General features: G+C 35.9%; 1 protein-coding gene across 1 annotated transcript in view; it reads left to right on the top strand.

Annotated features, from left to right (window-relative positions):
• Positions 1-25,801, top strand: part of KCNH7 (potassium voltage-gated channel subfamily H member 7) — a 250,790-nt gene that overhangs the window by 179,317 nt on the left and 45,672 nt on the right. The window contains exons 10-12 of the mRNA XM_042781076.1: positions 15,781-16,033; positions 19,464-19,669; positions 24,727-24,826. Coding sequence (XP_042637010.1) covers positions 15,781-16,033; positions 19,464-19,669; positions 24,727-24,826 — 559 coding nt within the window. The remainder of the gene's footprint in view (positions 1-15,780; positions 16,034-19,463; positions 19,670-24,726; positions 24,827-25,801) is intronic.

Below are 25,801 nucleotides of genomic sequence, written 5' to 3'. Positions count from 1 at the left end.
GATGGCCAGACTTCGTCTCACCTACTTTGGTCATGTTGTCAGAGGGGACCATTCCCTGGAGAAGGATATCATGCTTGGTAAGGTGGAGGGTCGACACAAGAGGGGAAGACCCTCAACGAGATTAATTGACAAGGTGGCTGAGACAATGGGCTCAAGTATAGCAAAGATCATAGAGCTGGCGCGGGATAGGGCAGTGATTCGTTGTGCTGTGCATGGGGTCACTACGAGTCGGAGAGAGCACCTAACAACAACATACAACTAGAGCATAATTTCTTATGCTGAAGGGTGTGAAACATTTAGGAATATTTTCTTTGGAGTGGTAGGAGTACAGGAGTAATTCCAACCTAATGCAGTTTAAGTTCATCTAGGAGCTCTGGTAGCATAGTGCCTAAGGCACTTGACTGCTAACCAGGAGGCTGGAGGTTCAAACCCAGCAGCCACTCCTGGGAAGGAAGATGGGGCAATCTATTTCCGTAGTGATGTTGTTGTTGTTGTTATGTGCCGTCGAGTCGGCCTCGACTCATAGCGACCCCTCCTTGGGTTTCCGAGGTGGTATCACTACGGAAGTAGATTGCCCAACCTTCCTTCTGAGGAGTGGCTGGTCGGTTTGAACTGCCAGTCTTCTGGTTATCAGTTAAGTGCCTTAGGCACTAAGCTCCAAAAACCCCCCCAAAAAAAAAAAAAAAAAAAAAGTGTAGAATTATCAAAGTTCGGTTTAAACTCCACTTTGGAAATACCGTTTTAAATCTCTTTTAATTCAAATGCTAGAGTAACTCAGCATTTATCAAATTCAATGGATTCAAGCTAACCATAATGTCCCCCAATATAAAGCCCAACATTTTCTTCAGTGGAAGCATTATCTCAGACATTCCCAGTGGACTGAGACATTATATTGTAAATAGATGTGCAAATCCTCCACCCAGTATATCAGAATTTTGTATACTTAAGGCAAATTTAGATTATTTCTCATTCTTTTTCTTGGTTCTATTTCCACTGTTATCCATGTGGATGAATGTAGATAGGAAAATGAATAATCATTGCATCTTTGCCAGATATACCTAAAAAAACCCTTTAAATTTGCATCCGGGACTCCTGTTGGGCCCCAGCAGAAATCTATACTCACCTCACAGACCACTTGATAAGGATCTTCCTTGTGGGAGACTTTTTAACACTCCAAAGCAATGCTAAATCATTTACATATATAGTATAATTAATTTGCCCTCTCTAATCCAACTCCACAGCAGTGAGTTTGGTTTTTTGTTTAATGGTAATATTAGTCAGTACAACACACTCAGAGCCAAAACATGTCTGTGTTTTGCAACACCTACAATCATGGGAAGATTACCCAAATATCAACTCTATACAAGAATAATTATTTTATATGAATTATGCAAGGCATCTCTAACATCACCTAGTTCTGTATTTTGAATCACAAATATAACGCAAAGAAAATGGGGGCTTTGCAGTGTGTTCCAAGATAGGAAATGTAGTCCAGAGTCTAACTCTTCAGTCACTTATCTTCTCTAATTTTATCTGCTTTACCTATAAGCTATTCTTAGTATTTACTAGCAGGTAACATCAGAAGTGAGGTCTGAGCATTATAATAAAGGAATTAATTTATATATCCAGATGGGATATTTAAAGAATGGAAGGAAGTATGAGGTCAGAACAACTGCTGATTAGTGCAACACTTCACAAACTGGACTGCTAGAAAGAGAAATAAAAGCACAGGGCATAAATTAGAGTAAAATAATCAAAGATGGAGACATCCTTGGAGTAAAGGTAGATATGTGGATAATAGTCAGAATCAAGAAAAGCAAACCAAGGGAAACATTGCATTGCACCCACTGAGAAAAGGACTGTGGATTAAATAGCTTTTGCATTCCATCATTCTTAAACAAAAGAATAGCATTAAGTAGATTTAAATCAATACCTTGTTTGATTCCCTTTCCTTTCATTCTCACCAATCTTAGCACATAGAATTGGGATTTATAAATGTTTTTAGCAATATTATTTTTTCCTGTGAGATTTTTTTTCCAAGACATTATGCCGTTTATACACTATCACTGGCAATTCTTCAAGCTACAGAGAAAGAAACAATCTACTTAATCATTGAAGCAAGGTGAAGGGAACATTAAGAAACCTAACTTTTTAAAAATTTAAATTAGATCTGTATAAAGATTTTTGTATAATGACTCAATGTCATATAACAACAACAACAACAAAGATTTTTAACAATATTTTGATATGGACATTCATTGAATATTGATCTGCTCATTAGAATTTTGCTTTGCCTTTCTTTCAGAGGCGGAGTCAGAGCACAGGAGTAATTCGAACCCAGTTCAGTTTACAATCATTTAAGCACATCCAATAGATATCTTCTAGAATTTCTAGTGGAAGGCTTCTCTGAAGATACTTCCAAATCACTCTGAGCATAGAATCTGTCTTTACCATTAAGATTTCTCTCTCGTTTGTGTTTTTGTCCTGTCCATACTTCATTATTTTTTCACAATGAAAATATCTTCACTTTCTCCTCTTAAATATTATATATTATTGTGAAAATAATAAACAGTGGGTATTTTTTTAATAATTACCTTATATCCTTCCATCTAGAGATAACCCTCAAGCAATATTTTGGTAACCATACTTCATAGATTTATAGTCTGATAAGAATCGTTTTAAATTGGAAGCCATCTTCTCTGATGGTACACATATCACACATACACACAGATTTCACATAAATGAAATCATAATATACATGGTGTTGTTATGAGAGATTTTTTTAGTGCGAGCTTCCTCAAATTATATTTACATTTTTTATTTACGTCTCTATTTCTACTCTTCCCACCACATCAGCACTTTACCACCACATTACCCACTACCCACATATATAACCTTCCACTCCTTTCCCTAAACTAATTGTTGTTGTTGTTGTTGTTATGTGCCGTCGAGTCGGCCCCGACTCAGATACACACAAACAAATGCATTCGTACAGCCACACACATTTAAATAGGTGTGTTTAATGTATAAAAGCAGTATTAAATTACACTGTTGATGCTTTTCACATAGTGTCTTGTGAAGATATCTCTAAGTCAGCTGATACAATCTAATTCATACTTTGTAATGGCATATAACATTCTATAATATATGAAATTATACTAAAATTATAAAATATATGATATAATAGTATGTAACTTACATATGACATAATCATAATAATGTGCTATTTTCTCCTTGATGGATATTAATTTTGCTTCTAATTTCATGTCATTTCAAATAATACTTCAATAAGCATCCTTACACATATTTCCCTTACTGATAGTTTTATTTTTATTGGTAGATTTCCAGGAAAGAGATTGCTGAGTTAAAGATGACTTGTATTTTTATTGTTAATACTGTAAGATTACATTCCAAAAATGTTCTAAAACTTTACACTTCCTCCATCAATATTTACTAGTTGTAGATGTTATTATTCTTTTCAGATTTTACCAGTCTGATGGATATGTGAATCTGAGCATCCTTTTGTTATGCATACATATACACGTCTATTGTTACTGTTGTTAGGTACCATCAAGTTGATTCTGACTCATAGTGACCCTATGTGTCCAACAGAACGAAGCACTGCCTGATCCTGTGCAGTCCTCTCGTTTGAGCCCATTGTTGCACTCACTGTGTCAGTCCATCTCATTGTGGGTCTTGCCCTTCTTTGCTGACCTTCTGCTTTACCAAGCATGACATCCCTCTACAGGGATTGGTTCCTCCTGACAACATGAACAAAGGCAAAAGGCAAAGTCTTGCAATCCTCCCTTCTAAGGAGCATTCTGGCCATACTTCATGCAAAATATATTTGTTTGTTCTTCTGTCAGTCCATGGTATATTCACTATTCCTCACCAACTCCATAATTCAGAAAAATCAATTCTTTTGTCTTCCTTATTTATTATCCAGTTTTGATTCATATGAGACTACTGAAAATACCATAGCTTGGATCAGGCACAACTTAGCATTCAAAGTGACATCTTTGCTCTTTAAAGAGGTTCCTTGTAGAAGATTTGTCAACGTAATACATCCTTCGATTTATTGGGTGCTGCCAGTCCTGATGCTGTGCTGTTCTCTCCTTAACGGAGACTTCATATAGTCCAGCTCATGATAGAGACTGAAGTGTGGTAAAGAGATACAACCCTAACATACACCTTTCCTGATTTTAAACCATGCAATATCCCCTTGTTCTGCTTGAGCAACTGTGTCTTGATCTATGTACAGGTTCCTCGTGAGCACAAGTAAGTATTCTGGAACTCCCATTCTTTACAATGTTATCCTTAATTTGTTATGATACACACAGTCGAAAGCCTTTTCATAGTCAATAAAACACAGGTAAACATTTTCTGCTTTCAGCCAAGATTCATCTGATATCAGCAGTGATATCCCTTCTCCATATCCTCTTCTGAATCCAGCTTGAATTTCTGGCAATTCCCTATCGGCTTACAGCTGTAACCATTTTTGAATTATTTTCAGCAAAATTTTCCTTTCATGTGATATTAATCATATTGTTCAATAATTTCTCCTATTCTGTTTGATCATCTTTCTTTGGGATAAGCACAAATATGGGTCTCTTCCAGTCAGTTGGCTAGGTAGATGTCTTCCAGATTTCTTGGCATACACAAGTAAGTGCCTGCAGTGTTGCATCACTTTCTTAAAACATCTCAGTTGGTATTCCATCAACTCTTCGACCTTCCTGTTCTAGGTATACATTCATATTAGAAGCAAAATTGAGATAAACTCATTCTCTTTTTTTTTATATCAATTATTTAATTCACTGTGAACGCCAAAATAATTTTGAGTTATAGTTGATTGTAATGAAAATGACAACCTCCTTAACACTATTTTTAAAATATTTTTTAAATATTTTTAAAAAATCTTTGTATTCCTGAAATAAACCCTACTTGACCATAGATTTTTTTATATATACTTATTGGTTTTATTGGCTAGTAAACTACTTAGAAAGTACCCTGCTGCTAAATACAATGGTTAAGCTTCAGCTGTCAACTAAAATGTCAGCAGTACAAACCCACTAGCAGTTCTTCAGGAGAAAGATAGGCAGTCTGTTTGCTCCCTTAAAGATTACAACCTAGGAAACCCTATAGGGTAATCTGTGCTCTCAGATAGAGTCACTATGAGTTAGGATCAACTCAACAGCACAAAACAACAACAAATAATTACCAAGAATTTTTGCATTCATTTTGAGTAATATTAGTCTATGGTTATATGGTCTTTAAATGTTAGAAATCAGTCATAAAACCATCTGGCCCTGATATTTTCAATAGTAGGCCTTTAATCACATTTTCAATTGTACTATGGTAATTATTTTATTCTATTTCTTCTTTGGTCAGTATTGGTAATTTTTACTTTGTCAAAAATAAACTCATTCATCTAGGCTTTAAAAGTTGTGGAATTGCACATAGGTTTCTCCTATAAATCTTATTTAACTTTTTCTGTATCACAGATACATCTCATTTCTCTTTCATAAACTTGTGTAATTTTGATATCTCTTTCTTACTATAGGAAGATCTTTGAAAAAATAATATATTTCATTGGATAAATTTTCAAGGAACTAACTTTTTGGTTTATTTTTCCTTGCTACTCTTGTAGCATAGTGGCTAAGGCACTTGACTGCTAACCAGAAGGCTGGCGGTTCATACCCACCAGCCACTCCTCAGAAGGAAGATGGGGCAATCTACTTCCGTAGTGATACTGCCTCGGAAACCCAAGGAGGGTTCGCTATGAGTCAGGTCTGACTCACTGGCACATAACAACAACAACAACAACACTATTATTTTCATTTTCTGCATTTGCCTTCATTAATTTCCACTCCCCCCCATGGATTGTTCTTAACATTGAAAGTCTTTTTTTGTTTGACTCTTTACTTTTTAATAATAAGGGCATTAAAACTATAAATGTTCCTTTGAATACAAGTTTTTCTGTAATTCCTTGGGTTTTGCTATGAAGCATTCTCCTTTCATTTCTTTCTTAATTGTTTCTTTGATCCAAACGTTACTGTACAGTGTGGCTCATCATTCACAAGTACCTCTGATTTCGTGGGGGGGGGGGGGTCTTTTTTTTTTCCTATTATAATCAGAGTGCAAGGAGTATAAAATCTTCACTTTTAAAATGTTGAAGGATCTTCACCTAATTCAACAGTAATTTGTGGTTGCCTTTGTTTTAAATGACTCACCTCTATAAAGATTTTCCGATTCATTTAGTTTTATTTTCATAAGAAAACACATTGCTCTTTCTTCATACAATATTTCATTCTTTAACTTTATATATGATTGAATTATATAATTCTAATAGCAAGTATGGCTGGCATAAATAAGTTTAGGGATACCAAAAAAGTGGAATACAACAGTATCTGGATACAACAGTATCAGGAGCATTCAAAATGCTGGATAATTGTCCAAACAGTTTATAGTAGGAGAATCTGTGAGGTGGAAGAAAAGAATTACTACTATGAGAGCTTCTACTATTTTGCAAAATATTGGATAATTGCTGATAAAGCCTCACTTTCTCTAGAAATAATTGCATTGTTGTCAAGCCTTAAAATTTCTAAGGAAAAAATAACTGGTACAAAGTGAAAAGGGCATTTATGCTAGAATTATATCCTTTATTACTTCTGTATAAAAACCAATCAACAAAATGAATGGGAAACATTTTGTATCTCACCATACTGGATGCAACTTTAGAAATCCAATATGAACAGTTGAAAGAATCTTAAACCAAGTTTGGAGTCATGGTTCTTCCACAATGAAAATACCTTAATATTTCAGCTTTTTTGAAAAGTAGGAATGACCACCATTCTAGACTCCTTACATAAAGTTGATAACTCAATCAAAATATTTTTTTCTATAATATTATACAGGAGAAATGTTTCTGAAATTGTAAAACTTGATTCCAGTGGAAGATGATATTTCAAGTGCAAGGTGATATTTTAAATCATTTCTTTTATGTTATCACCTAGAAGCCTCTCTTTTCCTTACCTTGTGAATAAACTCAGGTCATCTACCGTCAATCCATTTGGAAAGAACTATTTGCAATGCTTCCAATAGATATGACCATGGTGATATTTCATCTTCCCCAACACACTTTCTCTCTCAAATATGTATTTGAAGGAGAGTGAAAAAGTCCTAAAATTACTCCTTAGGATGCAAATCCCTCTTGTTTTTCTTAGAAAACCTAAGTTTCAAGGTTTCCCCTGAGACCTCAAATTAAGTCAGGAATTTGGTGAATTAGCAAAAAGACTCCAGATCCTGAATGAAGACTATATGCATAAAAGCAATAAATCTCCTCTACTACACATCATCAACCACCCTCCAACTCATCCCTGGCCCTGACTTAATCTGAGCCAGGTTAAAGTTTTAGTATCTATCTGAAGGCAAAATAAAATCTCATAGACATGCCGTTAACTGGGGGCTGGAGTTGGGAAGGAAGAGAGGGTCAGGTGCAGGAGGGAGGATTCACTTTTGTTTTCTAAGGAACTTTTACTTATACCAAAGCTGGTTCAGTACTTACAGCATCATTCATCATTTCTATATATGTGTGTCATAAGAAGCTCTAATGGCACAACGCCTAAGGCATTTGAGTGCTAACCAGGAGGTTGGCAATTCAAACCCACCAGCTGCTCCACAGTAGGAAGAAGGGGCAATCTACTTACCACCCTGGAAACTCAATGGGGGACACTATGAGTCAGAAGTGATTCAATGGCAGTGGGTTTGCTTTTTTTTTTTTTTTTTTTAATTTGTATGGCAGATTTTAGTTCTGCTCAGACACTTTTTTTCCTAAAATGATAAAAACATGCTAAATGTTGAAAAGTTGCATGTGAAAAATTATTAATTCTCCCAATCCTATAAATGTTCCGTTTGTCATGGATTCTGCTTTCTAACAATCTAGACAGATATGAGATATGATAGCCTTATAAAATAAAATAATTTCTTATTCTTACCATCCAGATGAAGATAAAATAAGAAAATAGATGACAAAGCAATTTGAGCTTCAGATTAGGGCTATTATGCTTATATGTCTATATGTACAGTAAAATCAGTTGCCCTCTAGTAAACTCCAACTCTTGTTGACCCCGTGTGCATCTGAGTAGAACACCCTCCATAAGGCGTTAAAAAGCTGTTTTTTTCAGAAGTATATCACCAAGACTTTCTTTTAAAGTGGCCCTGGATGGACTTAAACCTCCAAATTAGCAGCCAAGTGCATTAACTTTGGGTGTTTTCATCACCCAAAGACTCCAGGGTGGCTATGGTGGGCTATGTAGAAGAGTCCTTTCTTCATAATTAGTGGTTAAACATGGAATATTAAACATATTGTTGTTGTTGTTGTTGTTATGTGCCGTCAAGTTGGCCCCGACTCATAGCGACCCCTCCTTGGGTTTCCGAGGCAGTATCACTACGGAAGTAGGATTGCCCAACCTTGCTTCCGAGGAGTGGCTGGTATAATCACCAAGAAATCATTGAAAATATGTGTTTCCTATTCTTTAATGGCTAAACTGTAGAAATAATATGGCTGGGATAACCTAGAAATTTTACAATTTATTAGAATTCATTAAAGAAGGACATTAACTTCCAGAAATAACAAAAAGCAAGGCTCAGTGTCTTAAAAGTGTTAAAAATTTGTCATGTGTACATAATTCTACCAGAATTAGAAAAGCTATAAAATATAAAGGCAGGATTCTAGGGCAAAGACTTAAGATTTAATATATTACTTGCATAGTCTATTCGGTAATCATGCTTGAGGCTTAGTGCCTCGTAGGAAGTATTAATTTGTGTTTTGATTAATCCTAATTTATCAAGATTTAAGTATATCTAATGACCCAGAGAATTTGTCCCAGAAAATTTCCTAATGCCAGTTATCACAGCCACCAAAGTTGTTCATATGATTAATCTGCTATTTAGGGTAACCATTAGCCACAGTTAAATGTGCCTTATACAGTCTGCCTTTGGGAATGTTTCCCTCTACAGTTACACTAAGTTAAACACATCAAAAACTCTATGTTACAACATAAAGCTTCAGGGAGTAGAAATAAAAAATACTGGCTATGGAGTATGTATTATAGAGTACATTTTCTGATTCTTTTTGGAAACAAATGCAGGAATTTAAAACATTATGAAAGGAGTCCTACAAGAGTTTTGGTAAAAGCTCAATTGTCTGTGCTCTTCCAAATAGATCCTAGAACGTTACCCACCGTGAGAAAATGTTTTGCAATCCAAGTGGAGAAACAGCAAATGCTGACTCATATATCTAAAATTTCAAAAAGGAACACTACAGTTTACTGTTAACGTACTGTAAATATTTAGCTTCATTTAGAAATCTCTATCAGAAGCCATGTAGAAATTGAATAAGTAAATAAAGTCCTCTCCTGCCTACTCTCATTTTTCTTTAATTGCACAGATATAGGGCCAAAGGTCATAGAGGCCATCTCACAGAAAGAAAGAGAAGCCTTAAACTGCTAATTGGACAAGAAAATCGTGGGTTTGAGAGTGTAGACTCTCTCTCCCATAGGACATACCGTTACTGTGAAACACATAACTATATTAAAATTTGATTATAAAAACTATTGCCACAATAAAATTCAATATAAAACATCCCACCTTGCATGATGATAGAATAGTGACACATTAAAATTTAAAAAAAAAAAAAATCATTAATTAGAGTAGTCTTTTGCTTAGATCCCCCTGACCAAAATCCAGGACACATTTATTTAATTATAATCTACCTTAGTCTTGAGTCAAATTTCATTTTCATTTGCCTCTCACCACATAAAAGAGGGAGTTAAATTGTTTTATTGTTTTTATAAATTAATTTCATAAGTTTAAACTTAAGGATTTACTTTTTAAAACTAATGTCATTTTGATGAGCAAACATAGATCAGATTAGAAATTACAGGCTTGTATTAACCTCAGCACACATTCATTTCTGAGTTTTGTATTCATTGTTTAATGTGGAAAATTTGAATCCACACATACAGATAATTACAAGTACTAACAATGTTATAATTTTTATGCCTGCAAGTGTGTTTAAACATATATACATTTTAGGGAAGCTTAGTATGAAAGTTGAATACTTTTGGATTAATATTAGATCATATTTGATCAATAGGGAATAGTTTCATTATTTCTGGTTAACTTACTTCCATATTTCCATTTAATTATTTCCATTTCTGTCTTTGTTTTATATGGCTTCTTCAAAGAATTTTACTTTGACTTAATTATTCTAGTCTTGTTGTTGGGTTGTTCTCATTTGAATGTCTTTAAACTTTGGATCCTCTAGTACTGAGATATGACATTGATTTCTTTGAACAATTACAAAAAGCATTTCATATCCACTTAAAAATTTGAATGTCTCATTTCTAAGCCATAATTCAACATAGTACCTAAGGCACTTGACTGCTAACCAGAAGGCTGGTGGTTCAAACCCACCAGCCACTCCTTGGAAGGAAGATGGGACAATCTACTACTGTAGTAATACTGCCTCGGAAACCCAAGGAGGGGTCACGATGAGTCGGGTCTGACTCGACGGCTCATAACAACAACAACAACAACGAGGTTTATTCACATAAATTCGAGCAAAGAGGAATTATCTTACATTATAAAATATTCAAGTGACCTTATAATAAAAAAAAATGGAATTTTTACCAGTCTTAAAATAAATTTATGGACTTCAAAAAGTTTTAAGAACCTGCTTATACCCACAAATATTACAACTTTTCACTCAAATTAATTGCTACTTTGAGGTTCATTTGAAAAACCATTAATATTATAACTGTATGTTACAGATGTCCAAATTTGTCATGAAGAGCAGAGCATGGGAAATTCTGGTTAACCATGTGAATTTTTTTTTTTTCTAGAAATGTGAAGGCTTCAGGGCAAGTGTATTCCTAGGACATGTTTTCTTCATTGTTACGCTCATATGCATAGCTACTGACACATTGTAGGTACTTGATAGATATCTGTTAGAAGTATGAGTACTGCCTTACAAAGCCACGAGCCATGAAACTTATTGTGGGTGATGCTTCTTGGTCTTTGAAATCATACTGATTCAATGAAAGGATGACTCAAGGTGTACAGTAAAGGTGATATGCATCATTGCAGCTTCAGAGTTTGACAAACAAGACTGAGTAGAGTGTAGTGGAAATGAATGTGGTTGTTGGATGTTGTCAAGTCTATTCCAACTCATAGCTACCCCATGTGACAGAGTAGAACTACCCCCACAGTTTTCTTGGCTGTAATCTTTATGGGAGCAGATCACCAGCTCTCTTGCTAGCAGTGCTGCTGGATGGGTTCAAACCCCCAACCTTTCAGTTGGCCGCTGAGCACTTCACCCTTAAAAAGTTTCAATGAGTAGGGAGCAAGGAACTCAACGCACATTCTACCAATGGAGAGGATGCTCTGGATAAAAATTGACTTAAACCTACCCCCATTTCTACTTATTTTAAGTTGTTCCACTACTATTCAACTACAGCTCTTTCTTTTTTAACTCTTCCTTTTAAAGTCTCTCAGTTTAGACATTATCCAGATTCAAAGTTGCGAATTTATTTTGCATATCTGAACTGAATGTTAACTTCTGTTTGAGTTTTACTTGATTGACACATGTATTGACACAGAAAGTGTTAAGACAGTCAGGTAAGTGCTAACACCATGTAAGACTTCCTTAATCTAGACAAGTCCTTCATGCAAAGATCTCTGGATCTTTCCCCTATAACATAAAAAACTTCTCCATGGAGATGATATAGGATGAATTCTTTTTCATCCTTTCTATTGAGTATTGCTTCTAATAGGATAAATTTTAGGAGATGAGGATTTTTAACAAGGACACTAAAGAAAAGCATGATGCTGAAAAACTCTCCCAACTGCCTTTAAACATTTTGTGGGTGATTCCCAAACTATTGGAAGTCCAAGAATATATTCATAAATTTATTTTAGGAGCTTCCTACTTTCAAAAAGGATTTAGGCAAGTCATAGTGAAAACATAATGCAATTAAACTGGAACATTTAACACAAGTAAGAAACAAACAAACAAACAGAAAAGATGAGAATTAAAGAGAGATAAGGGAGGAAAAGAATTCTGAAACCCTTTGCTGATGCATTGGAACACAAAACTCAGTGGCAAATTTCCTATCGGACCTGGCCAAAGAGAAAAACATAATATGTTTGTGTTTCTCAATGTCTAACTAAAGAGAACATACTGGTTTATTCAGAATCAAACAAATGTATTGTGACAAAAAGCAGAAAAAGTAAAAAAGAAACAGTCTACTAAACAACTACTGTGTATAGGATTCTTTAAATATACAATCCTATTTGTGATCACCACCCATAAAGTACATATTACTAATTTAATTTTAAAAAAGAATGAACTAAATCTTGGAGAAGTAACTCAGCCAGTCACAAGAGTAAATGATGGAGCAAAAACTTCAGCTCATGCCTGTCTGATTTCATAGCTCACATAACATGCCCAGAGAAATAGAACACCCCTACTGTATGTCAATTGCATCAGCCAACACAAAGCATGCACTTGTACAGTTTTTCCATACACAACCAGGTAGAAAGAGAAGAGAAGCTTCAGGGAAAATGGCACAAATAGTAGCTACAAAGTCAGTATTCTCATTCCAGCTGACTCATTGTGACCTACGAGTGTTGAAGTAGTAATGTGTTCCATACAATGGTCACTGGCTCATTTTTTGGAAGTAGGTGGCCAGGGCTCTCTTTCAAGGAACATCTGGGTGGGCTCAAATCTCCTGCCTTTTGGTTAGCAGTGAGCCGTGTTTACCATGTAAACCACCAGAGATTCCTCCAGCTACTATAATAGTAACAATATGTCTCCACTTTTTTTGTGAGATATAAGTTATCTTTATGTACCTTAAGGAGCCCTGGTGGTGCAGTGGTTAAACACTCAGCTGCTAACTGCTAGGAATCAGTGGAAGCTCAAAGGCAATGGGTTGTGTGTGTGTGTGTGTGTGTGTGTTTTGAGTGCCTTATTACAGCTAGGTCTTAAGAGAAAATGGGCATATTTAATTTGTTATTTGGTGTAATGCTTTACATATCTTTATATGAGGTCATCTGAGAATTATATAGACCACAACATTAGCTTCAGGGAGTAGAAATAATAATGATGCAGAGAGTATAGGGAACTGGTGTATGTCCCTCTTTAAACCTGCTGCCATCAAGTCAATTCTAACTCATAGCAACTCTTTAGGACAGAGTGAAAGTGCCCCCATAGGTTTACTAGGCTGTAAATCTTGACAGGAACAGACTGCCCCATCTTTCTCCTGCAGAGCGCCTGATGGGTTCAAACCACTCATCTTTTGGTTAGCAGCCGAATGCTTAATCAGTATACCACCAGAGCTCCTTTCTATCCTACAAAGTCCTCATATAAAGTGACCTCATTTCAAAAAAACAGTACACAAACTCAGTTAAACTCCAATCTGGCATCACCTGCCAAAGAACCTGGCTTAGACAGGTAAAAGGGACCAGTGACTTGGTTGCTTGGTTCCATATGGTGTTCTGGGTTGACACAGGATATCAACAAATAGTGGGAAACAACCTCCAGCCCACAGAGGTAGATACTGACAAAGATTAGGCAACTTATCATAACATAGGGATCTTCAGTCCAAGTAGGGGATCTGGCAATAGATCAGGCATGTAGACCAAGTATGAAAGTTGTGATTAAGGGAAGAGGATGTAGACAAGTGCCCAGCAACTCACATCAGAGGAAGGCTCATTTCTTTTGGGCCCGAGACACAAAATACTGAATCTTTAGGATCAAAATTTGAGTTTCTACACCTGGGTACATCTGCGTGAACAGTATCTGAGAGTTAGCACACTATTTATTGATAACTTAAGACATTACAGTGTTAAGAAGGCTTAGGACAAGTACTCATGTTCTAATGTAGAGAAACACACATGGGTGTTAAGTGTCTTGCCCAAGAGTCAACATGTGGCAAATTCATGAACAGAATTCAGTTTCCTTGACTTTTCATCCAAAACACTCTCTTCCTATGTCAGTGGGTGAGCCAATGGAAAAAAAAAAAAAAAAAGAGAGAGAGAGAGATTGGAAAAGAGAAACTGTTGTGTTTCAGGTTTCTTTTTGCTCCTTTTGCATTATATCACAAACTAACAAATTGCAAGCCACTGTACAATCCAAGTGGCTGCTTTAATATTTGCTGTTGTTATTATTAGGAGCCAACTAGTCAATTCTGAGTAACAACCACTCCACGTGACAGAGTAGAACTGGCCCTAGGGTTTTGCAGGCTGCAGTCTTTACGGGAGCAGGTTTTTCTCCCATGAAGCTGCTTGTTGGGTTCGAATCCCCAAACTTTCTGTTGGCAGCTGAGTGCTTAACTGTTGCACCACCAGGGATCCTTGCCTTAATATAGAGGATAATAATAATTGTACATTAACTCAAATATAATCTAATCTGAAGGTCCTCTATGGGGTACGTTGCCTGTACAAACAGTTCATGATTACTTTTAGCTACACTGGGCAGTAACAGCCAGGTTAATCCAAAAAAAAAAAAAAAATCCCCAAATTGTATTTTTAGGTGCTATATAATGTCCCTTCCCTCCACCTCAAAGCATATTTAGGTGGGTCTGTTTATACTGGAGGAGCTCTGGTAGCATAATGCCTAAGGCACTTGACTGCTAACCAGAAGGCTAGCGGTTCAAACCTACCAGCCACTCCTCAGAAGGAAGATGGGGCGATCTACTTCCATAGTGATACTGCCTCGGAAACCCAAGGAGAGGTTGCTATGAGTCGGGTCCAACTCAAGGGCTCATAACAACAATAATATTTATACTGGCAAGAGAAAGTGAACATGAGAATTAAAATCTACATATAACATCAAAAATATCCAGGGCATATACAGAAAAGCAAGAGTTGAGAGTCTTTGGCCCATTGTAGACTGGAAATGTTACAAAATAACATGAAATCTTATTCAGTTTAAATTAAGTAGTTCTTCTCAGAAGCCATTGTTTAATCTGTTTCACAAGTTTTAAATTAGCCACAGAATAAGTTGTCAAAACAGTAGCACTATTAGAAGCCTTATGTAAATTCTGGCACAATTTCTGTTTCTGAAAACTACACTACACTTATAAAGTATGTTTGCTGTTCTCCTTTTATTTCTCTATTTTCAGAGCTGTATCAAAATATTTGATATTAATAATGTGCATACTAAATTATAAATATTCTGAGTGTTTCTTAACTAAGAGCACTCTCTGGTATATGACATTTACAAATACCATGACTATTTCAGGATCAACATTTTTATTAATTATAATTAATATGTCTATCAGAGATGGCAATCCAAATTGACACTTGAGAATCCTTCCAAAGGTTGACTGTTTTTCTAGTTGTACCACCTTTCATTAGTTTATGTCTTATTAATTGTCACATTACATTATATCTGTGAACAGTATGAAGCTACATAACATAATGCAAGGAAGGAGAACCATTGTAGCGTGAAACATAGTAGGCATTACGTATTCACGAGAAAGCATTTGTGTGGAGCCTGAATGCCTGCAGTTAATTCAGAGAACAGTATTTGAGTTAAAAATTCTGAAATGTTTAGCAAACCAAGTATTCATTAGGTAGGCGAGGTAGAAGCATTATAAGAACTCCTGTGTGACACAATTATTATACCTGTGGTTCTGTGAGCACGAAAGATTCTTTCTTTCTAGGTGAGACACCCTGTGCGCTGGTAGTATGAAACTGTTTATTTTTGTTCCTCAGGTCCTGAAGGGTTTCCCAGAATGCTTACAAGCTGATATTTGTCTGCATCTCAACCAGACTTTGCTGCAAAACTGCAAAGCCTTTCGTGGGGCAAGTAAAGGTTGCCTTAGAGCTTTGGCAATGAAATTCAAGACCACACATGCACCTCCAGGAGATACCCTGGTTCACTGTGGGGATGTACTAACTGCACTTTACTTCTTATCCAGAGGCTCTATTGAAATCCTCAAAGATGACATTGTAGTGGCTATTCTGGGTGAGTGTTTTAGAACTGGGTGGTGACAAATTCATTTATTAGCTGGGGCAGTACATAGTTTATAGGAAGTTTCTTTATAATGAGAGAAAAAAGACTGATCTATTTATGAGAACTGTATAGATATGAGGGAATTTAAAAGTTTTACTTAAAATTCAATTCAGATCAAGTTAACCTTGCAGAAAATATGTTTTCTTCATTCCCTCACTTTTGCTCCGGTGTGTAAATGCTTTCATAATGCCTTTCAGTTCTTGGCAATGACTTATGCATTTAAGGCCAAATATATTTGGCATTTTCTTTTTCATGTTGGAGGATCTTGGATTCACTGTTAAATCTCTTAAAACTCTGAAATAAAATGTGCATGTTTTAGGCATTCTTATAAGCATGTATCAGTGCCCTGCCATGACCTGGGTTTATGCTTTGATGAAGTTCATCTATTGCAGTGTACATTGTTGTGTCCCATCAAAAGCATCCTTTGGGTCCTTCCCTAAGTAGTAAGGAGCTATGAACACAACACGCAGTGAGGTAGGTGGTGGAGAGATTAAAGTTATTAATAAATTAAACTGGTTTGGGTGCAAAATAAAGTCTGTGTTTAATCTGTCTCTTTAAAAACAAATTTACTTTCATTCAGCATGAACTTGTAGGATTTCTTTAGAATATTAAGACAGTGGGGAAGAAACTGCTAGCAAAGAGAAGGGGGGGCATCTCTTCTTCTTTCTTGCCACCTAGCTGTTGGTTTAAGATCCCACTCTCCCCATGGGAACACTCATGTCCATTGTTAGTGCAAATTTGCACTTTCATTTCCCCTATGGATTAAATCCAGTTCTGTCTGAATAATGAATATATAATATAACAATTTCCTTTCACTCAACCATTGATGATGATACATGACTGTTAGTTCCAAAAGTACAGAGATGTCTATTTTATTCATTGTTGTATATAACTGGAGTCAGGCGTAGCACAGAACCCAAATGCATGAATGAAGACGTCTGAGTGATTTCCTAGTATTTTAATAATTTTATTCTAGTGACTAGCTTTTAAAAAAAAAATCCCAAATCTGAAAAGATGTAGAATTTGGCTTGCAATCCAATAAGCAGACAGAGAAGAAAACCATATTGTAGATCACTGGAGGTCAATCAGTTGGGTTTCACTCGATTTGCCCTGGTGTGTAACCAAGTAAGAAGCGTGATTCTTTACTTTGCTGATCTTCACATCATCCAGCACTAGCTTCTGCAGGAAGGTAACAAGCCTTCTTGCTCTGAAAAACAGTAATTTTAGGGTGATGTTAAGGAGCTCTGGTGGTGTAGCGGTTAAGGCATTTGGCTGCTAACCAAAACATTGGTGATTCGAATCCACCAGCCACTCTGCAAAAGAAAGAGGCAGACTGCTTCTATAAAGATTAACAGTGTTGGAAATCTAACGGGGGTCACCATGAGTTGGAATCGACTCAATGGCAGTGAGTTTGGTTTTGAGTTTGAGTCTTAAGCGTGTCAATTAACTGGCCTACTCCTTCCTCATTTACAGTCATGTAAGCTAATTAAAATATAAAGCCCATACTGAATTTAGTTCAGAGCTTTTTCTTTGATTGTGTCTATTCTGAATTATCAAAATTATAAAGAATTTTGGGAGATGCCCTTTTTCTATCCCTATGTCCATGTAAGCATGCACCTAAAATCTTCACAAACTATGATTATTCATTATATTTTGAAAAGGTAATAAATATTAATTTAAACTAAAATTAATGTCTTCTCTCCAATATCAGTTTTTATTAGAGTGTACAAAATATGACATTTGATTTTCTCCTGTTAAATTCTCAGTTAAAATAAGAATAGTCAAGATTTTGTGTGTGTGTGCCTTGGCTAATTAGAACTTTATTGTTTAAAAATCTTTGACAGTTTCCACAGCAGAATGCACATGAAATTGTCTACTTGTCTATCAAAAACTAACATCACAGATCCAGAGAGGTTTTTCTAACTTTGAAAAGAAGCTTCAAGATAGCTTGAGAAAACACTGTTTTACACTGCCAATATGAATCTTTGAAAGCATGTATAATCAAATAATCTATCGTTGTTTATTACGCATATACTAAAAAGGTACAGTTTTTCATTATCTTGATGTGAAGACAGAAAAATGTAAGTGGCCATGACACAATCAGGGAAAATATTGGGAAGAGATTAAACCTATAAAACGTTTAAGGACTTTGGCTCTGGATCAGAAGGCATAGGATTTAATCCTGGCTACTAAAAAGAGTCACTATCAGTCAAAATCAACTCAATGGCAGTGGATTTGGTACTTTCTTCCTTTCTCTACTTCACCCAGCTGAACCAAACCCACTGCCATCAAGTCAATGTTGACTCATAGCAACCCTTTAGAACAGAGTAGAACTGCCTCAGAGGGTTTCTAAGGCTATAAATCTTTAGGGAAGCAGACTGCCTCATCTTTCTCCCACAGAGTGGCTGGTGGGTTTGAACCTTTAACTAGCAAGGAGATGTTAATCAGTTTACATCTTTAACCTTCTTTCTATATTCATAAGATATGGGTAATAATTATTAATTACTCCATGAGGTTGTTTTGGAAATTAAATGACATAATGCACATAAGCCTTTAACAGTGCCTAGCACTTGCTTAGTCCTCAATAAACATTTGTTGTTGCTGAGGTCATTATCATCATCATCATCACTGGACAGACCTTGAAAAGCAAGTGACTTAAGCCTAGGCAAAGAGGACAAGAAAGATTTTTCATGAGCCAGACACTGAACTAAGCCCAGGGTAGGTGGGAACAGAAGGAAGGTAAGCAGAAGAACAAAGGCAGTGTGAGAAAAGGCCATACCATTTATGTTAAGTATATGCAACTGTATTTGTTAAAAAATTGCACAAATTCATTAGGGAAAATCTACAAGTGGTTATAAAGGAAACTAGTGTGTTCAGATTGTACCCCTCGTTTTCTAAAGTTGATAAAGTCAGAGTTGAAAATGCTCTACCATAATCCCTTGCTTGGCATCCCTGCCAGGGACCCTCCTGAGAATCTGACTCACTGTAGGCTTTCTTACATTCCTGCATTGATAAAATTAGATCACAACTACCTACAACGATTTTTAAAATAAACTATAGCGAGACTTCTTTGCTAGCAATGTAAGGCATACCAGAATGAAGATATGTTTGCTACATTTTAGATGCTTAGCCAAAGACTAAAACAAGGAAATGAATAGAGAATATACCAGGACCAGTGAAGATAAGAGGTAAAATTCCACTCAGCAAATATATGCTGGGCAGTCAGTGCCAGTGCTGGAATTTTGCTCCCCAAGTGCCTGTTGGCCTTGGGACTTACGTTTGAAATCACTGCTTCAGGGATCAGTGAATGTTCCCCTTCTTCCTTTAGAAAAAAAAATTAAGTTTAAACTCCATTCTCCCTTCCTCTTTTTTTTTTTTTCAGGAAAAAATGATATATTTGGAGAAATGGTTCATCTTTATGCCAAACCTGGAAAATCCAATGCAGATGTAAGAGCTCTCACATATTGTGATTTGCATAAAATCCAACGAGAAGACTTATTAGAGGTTTTGGATATGTATCCTGAGTTTTCTGATCACTTTCTAACAAACCTAGAGTTGACTTTCAACCTAAGACATGAGAGTGCAAAGGTATATGCTAACTGTTGCTTATACTTCTAGAATTACATTTTATTCTTGATTGCACAAAAATTTCTGAAAGATCAGTTGAAATATTGTAGCACAACTTTACTAATTTTGAATATTTGGAATGAAAGGCCATGTGAATATTGGAATTTCTAAATTATAGGGTATTTCTTAAAGAATTCAGCCTAATTGCTTTCAAATATATTGAATAACCTTAAGTAGGCCAATTAAGATTAATCTTGTATTCTTAGGGGACATAGTTGATTGAAAAGAGACTTGGCTTATATTAAGTGTACCAATTACTTGTAAGAAACACATGATTCTAAGCTATAAAAATCTCTTAAGAGTTTATCTTACACAAAGATTAAAATGTTCTTTCTCAGCAATTATTTACTCTATACATTGGTTAGCAATGTCTTCTCAATAATAATGGAAAAATTAACCTTATTCAGGTTAGCACAATTTCCAAATCATAAAGTATAAACTAATCAAGCTTTAAAGAAGAGCCAAAATTTGTACTGCAAAATTAATAATGTATGTTCCAGTAAAAATAATATTTCAAATAAATTCCAAATATGTTAACCTAGTATTAATTTTGAGAGCTATTATGTTCTTCACTCTCTTCCACAGTGAAAATATGAGCTTTTGACTTACTACTATTCTATGGATATAGAATTTGTGTTGTAGCCCACAATTATCACTAGGGCATTCCTCCATCCCCCTCCCCCTACAACCCTGAAATCCCATTCCAATTCTAAATGTGTTTTACTGAAACTAAAAGTTGGGCTTTTAAACTTTGCCTGTATAATTTAATGCTAATTAATGTCTTCTCTGGAATAAAGATCCTCAAGTCAATAGTTAGATAAAAGTTAGTATATTTTATTCTCCTTGGAACCACAGTCATTCCCAGGCACTATGAAGGTCTTAAAGAGAAAGAAAAACTTTTAAGGTCACCAGAATACCATTTAACACTTCAAGGCACAAGCTCAAAAACACTGAAAAGTTGAAAAATATTTAAGCAGTGAAAGGTTGATGTTGTCAAGAGTATTTTTTTAAAGTGATGGTTTTAATTCAGTACTTTATCAAATCCCAATTTAACATCACAAACCTCATTCTGATTTTGCCTTGAGAAACAATAAATATCTACCTCTAATAATTTCTTTACATAAATAATTTAAGCAGAGCCCAAATAAATAAAAGAGGTGCCTCCATTTTCATTTACAAGATCTATAATAAAGCATGGAATGAACCATAAAGAGTGGTAAGAGAAGCTGAAAATAAAAATAAAAGCAGTTCGAAGCATAATGTTTATTGAATTCCACTTCATATTTATTGTAAAATTTAACATTTCCACCAGTACCATGTAATTTAACATTATATCTAATTATTTTATGTATTTATCACTGAAGTGATACAGATTCTGCAAAAGCTTATATAAATGTTTAATTATGGGTATGTGTCACTTAACATCCACGATGTTGCTGTTGTTGTTAGGTGCCATCTCATAGTGGCACCAACTCATAGCACAAGGTTGTGTCATAGTCGTCTCCTACTCAAAGTGACCCTATGTACAACAGAACAAAACACTGCGTGATCCTGCACTATCCTCACAATCCTAGCTATGTTTGAGTCCATCATTGTAGCCACTGTGTCAATCCATCTCGTTGAGGGTCTTCCCTTTTGCACTGACCTACTTTACCAAGCATGATATCCTTCTCCAGGGAGTGGTACCTTCTGATAATCTGACCAAAGTACATGAGACGAAGTCTGGACATACTCGCTTCCAAGGAACACTCCATGTGCACTTCTTCCAGGACTTGTTGTTGTTGTTGTTGTTATGTGCCATTGAGTCGGACCCGACTCATAACGACCCCTCCTTGGGTTTCCGAGGCAGTATCACTATGGAAGTAGGATTGCCCAACCTTCCTTCCAAGGAGTGGCTGGTGGGTTTGAACCGCCAGCCGTCTGGTTAGCAGGCAAGTGTCTTAGCCATTCCAGGACAGATTTGTTTATTCTTCTGGCAGTCTGTGGCATTTTCATTATTCTTTACCAACACCACAATTCAAAGGCATCAACTCTTCTTGGTTCTTCTTTATTCGTTGTCTAACTTCCACATGCATATGAGGCAATACCATGGCTTGGTTGAGGCACACCTTAGTCTTCAATGTGACATCTTTGCTCTTTAATACTTGAAAGAGGCCCCTTGCAGCACATTTGTCTGGTGTAGTACAACATCTGATTTCTTGAATGCTGTTTCTCCGTGGGTGTTTATTATGGATCCCAGTAAAATGAAATACCCGACAGCTTTGAAATTTTTCCCAGTTGTGAAGATTTTTGTTTATGTTGAAATGTAATCCATACTGAAGACGGTAGTCTTTGATCTTCATCAGTGTTTCAAGTCCTCTTCACACTCAGCAAGCAAGGGTGTGTCATCTGCATATCGCAGGCTATTAATGAGTCTCCCTCCAATCCTGATGAGAAGTTCTTCTTCATATAGTCTAGCTTCTCTGATTATTTGCCCAGTGTACAGATTGAATAAGTATATGGTGAAAGGATACAATGATGACACACATCTTTCCTGACTTTAAACCATGGAATATCCCCTTCTTCTATTCAAAAGACAACCTCTTGGTCTATGAACAGGTTCCTCATGCACATAATCAAGTGATCTGGAATTCCCATTTTTCACAGTGCCATCCATAATTTGTTATGATCCACACAGACAAATGCCTTTACATAGTCAATAAAACACAGGTAAACATCTTTCTGGTATTCTTTGCTTTCAGCCAAGATCCATCTGACATCATCAGTGATATCTCTTGTTCCATGTCCTCTTCTGTATCCCACTTGTATTTCTGGAAGATCCCTTTCAATATACTGCTACAGCTGCTTTTTAATTATCTTCACCAAGATTTTACTTACATGTGATACTAATGATATTATTGGATCACCTTTCTTTGGAATGGGCACAAATATTGATCTCTTCCAGTCAGTTGGAAAGGTAGTTGCCTCCCAAATTTCTTGGCGTAAATGAGTAAGCATCTCCAGTGCTGCATCTGTTTGTTGAAACATCTCAATGGGTATTCCATCAATTCCTGGAGACTTTTTTGTTTATTTGTTTGTTTGTTTTGTTTTTGCCATTCCTCAGTGCAGCTTGGACTTCTTACTTCAATACCATTGGTTCTTGATCATATGCTACCTCTTGAAGTAGGTGACCATCAGCCAATTCTTTTTGGTACTGTAACTGTGTATTCCTTCCATCTTCTTTTGATGCTTCCTACTTCAATCAATATTATTCCCACACAATCCTTCAATATTTTAACTAAAGGCTTGGATTTTTTTCTCATTCTTTTAATTTGAGAAATGCTGAGTGTGCATGAAGATTGATATCCTACATATTAGTGAGCTGAAATTGACCACCATTTGCCATTTTGAATCAGACAGTCATATGATCTACTATGCCAGGAATGACAAACTGAAGACGAATGGCATTACATTCATCATCAAAAAGAATGTTTCAAGATCCATCCTGAAATACAACGCTATCTTTGATAGGATAATATCCATACACCTACAAGGAAGACCAGTTAATACTGTTGTTGTTGTTGTTAGGTGCTGTCAAGTTGTCTCTAACTCCTAGCGAACCTGTGTACAATAGAACAAAACACTGCCTGGTCCTGTGCCAGCCTCGCAATCCTTGCTGTGCCTGAGCCCATCATTGCAGCCACTGTGTCAATCCATCTCATTGAGGACCTTCCCCTTTTTCACTGACCCTCCACTTTACCAAGCATGATATCCTTCTCCAGGGAATGGTCCTTTCTGACAACAGATCAGTTAATACTACTATTATTTAAATTTGCACACCAATTACTAAAGCCAAAGATGAAAAACTTGGAGATGTTTACCAATTTCTGCAGTCTGAAATTAACCAAATATGCAACCATGATGTATTATTATTAGTGACTGGAATACAAAAGTTGGAAACAAAGAGGAAGCATTGGTAATTATAAAATATGGCCTTGGTTTGTGATAGAAAAGATGCCAGAGATTGCATGACAAAATTTTGCAAGACTGATAACTTATTCATTGCAGATAACTTTTTTCAACATAAGCTGTGGCTATACATATGGACCTCTCCAGATGGAATACATAGGAATCAGATCAACTACATCTGTGGAAAAGCGATGACGAAGCTCAATATCATCAGTCAAAACAAGGCCAGAAGGTGACTATGGAGCAGACCATATGCAAGTTCAAGTTGAAAGTGAAGAAAATTAAATCAAGTCCACTAGAGCCAAAATGCAACTTTGATCATATCCCACCTGAATTTAGAGATCATCTGAAGAATAGATTTGATACATTGAAAACCAATGACCAAAGACTAGACAAGTTGTGTGATGACATCAAGAATATCATACATGAAGAAAGCAAAAGGTCATTAAAAAGACAGCAAAGGACCAAAAGACCAAAAGGGTGTCAAAGAGATGCTGAAAGTAGAGTAGCTAAAGCAAATGGCAGAAATGATGAAATAAAAGAGCTAAACAGTGAACAGAACATTTCAAAGGGCAGCTAAAGATGACAAAATAAAGTATTATAATGAAATGTGCAAAGACCTGTAGTTAGAAAATCAAAAGGAAACAACTACTTTATGTTCTGTGAAATAGGAGTGTATGTGATTTACAGATTTGTGGTTGGACATTGCTCCAACAGACATTAAGTGACATATACTTGTATTTGTATTTCAAAAGTTACAAAAAAACCATTCTATGTTAAGGAATATTTTGTCTCTAAATGCTGACAGCATCATCCCCAGACATTTCTGGTAAATAACTTCTACAACTATGATTTCCCCATCAGATGGTGAAACTACTAGAATTATTCTATCAATCTATTTTATAATTTAGAGACACACATTTAGTAAAGTATGGTAGTTGTTTCCCTGAAATCTAATAATTAAGTCTCTAAATGGTTGAAATGATATGAAATAGTAAAGAATTTACTAATAATATATTATGTACAAATTGAGTAAATTTCCATTTTGTTTTCATGTTCCATTAACATAGGCTGACCTCATACTACGATCACAATCCGTGAATGATACTGAAGGAGAGAACTATAAACTACGAAGACGGAAATTATCATTTGAAAGTGAAGGAGAAAAAGGTAATATTCTATTCCAAAGTTTAAACATAGACTATGTGATTACTAGCTCTTCTTACGTATATGCTCTTTGTACTTCTGATTTCAGGGATAAACTTCATTTGGGGCCTTAGGAAGGCATATCCTCTGCTTTTTTCAGTAGTTAATGATGGGGTTTCTGATTTAAAACTCTCCACAATGTCATTCAAAAAATTTATATGATATCTACAAGGACTGCACAGATACAGAAATAGAACCAAATCAAACCATTGCCATAGAATTGATTCCAACTCCTAGTGACCCTATAGGACAGAGTAGAACTGCCCCCATAGAGTTTCCAAGGCTATAAATCTTTAGAAAAGCAGACTGCCTCATCTGTCTCCCATGGAGCAGCTGGTGGATTTGAACCAAAGATTTTTGGTTAGTAGCTGAATGCTTTAACCACTATGCACCCAGAGCTCCTTAGAGAAATAGAACAGGATAGTACAAAATGGATGTCGATTAATAACAGATGAATAACTATGCCTCCTACTTTTGAGCAAAGTGTTTTGGAGAGAATATTTTAATTTCAGGCCAAGAGTCAAATTCTCTCACACTTGTACATAGATAGCATGGATGAAGCAATGAATTTTGTTAGTCCTCCTCATCCTCAAATTCTCTTTGGTACTTACCACTGTAAAACCAACCGTTTGTGCTCTCTAAGTTGTCTGCTTTCTGACTATTCTTTATGTTCTATTCATATATTCAACAAATATTTATTTAACATTTAATATAGTGTCTAAGGCACTTGACTGCTAACCAGAAAGCTGGTGGTTCAAACCCACCAACCACTCCTCAGAAGGACGGTTGAGCAATCTACTTCTGTAATAATACTGCCTCGGAAACCGAAGGAGGGATTGCTCTGAGTCAGGTCTGACTTGATGGCACATAACAACAACAACAACAACAACATGTTCAAAGAATCACACAGTATTCTGAGAAACAAATTGTATATATATA

This window comes from Orycteropus afer, unplaced genomic scaffold (assembly GCF_000298275.1).
Source record: "Orycteropus afer afer isolate SDZICR_OR568_19922 unplaced genomic scaffold, OryAfe1.0 scaffold00084, whole genome shotgun sequence".
NCBI lineage: Eukaryota > Metazoa > Chordata > Mammalia > Tubulidentata > Orycteropodidae > Orycteropus > Orycteropus afer.
This window is presented reverse-complemented; position numbering and strand designations above follow the sequence as displayed.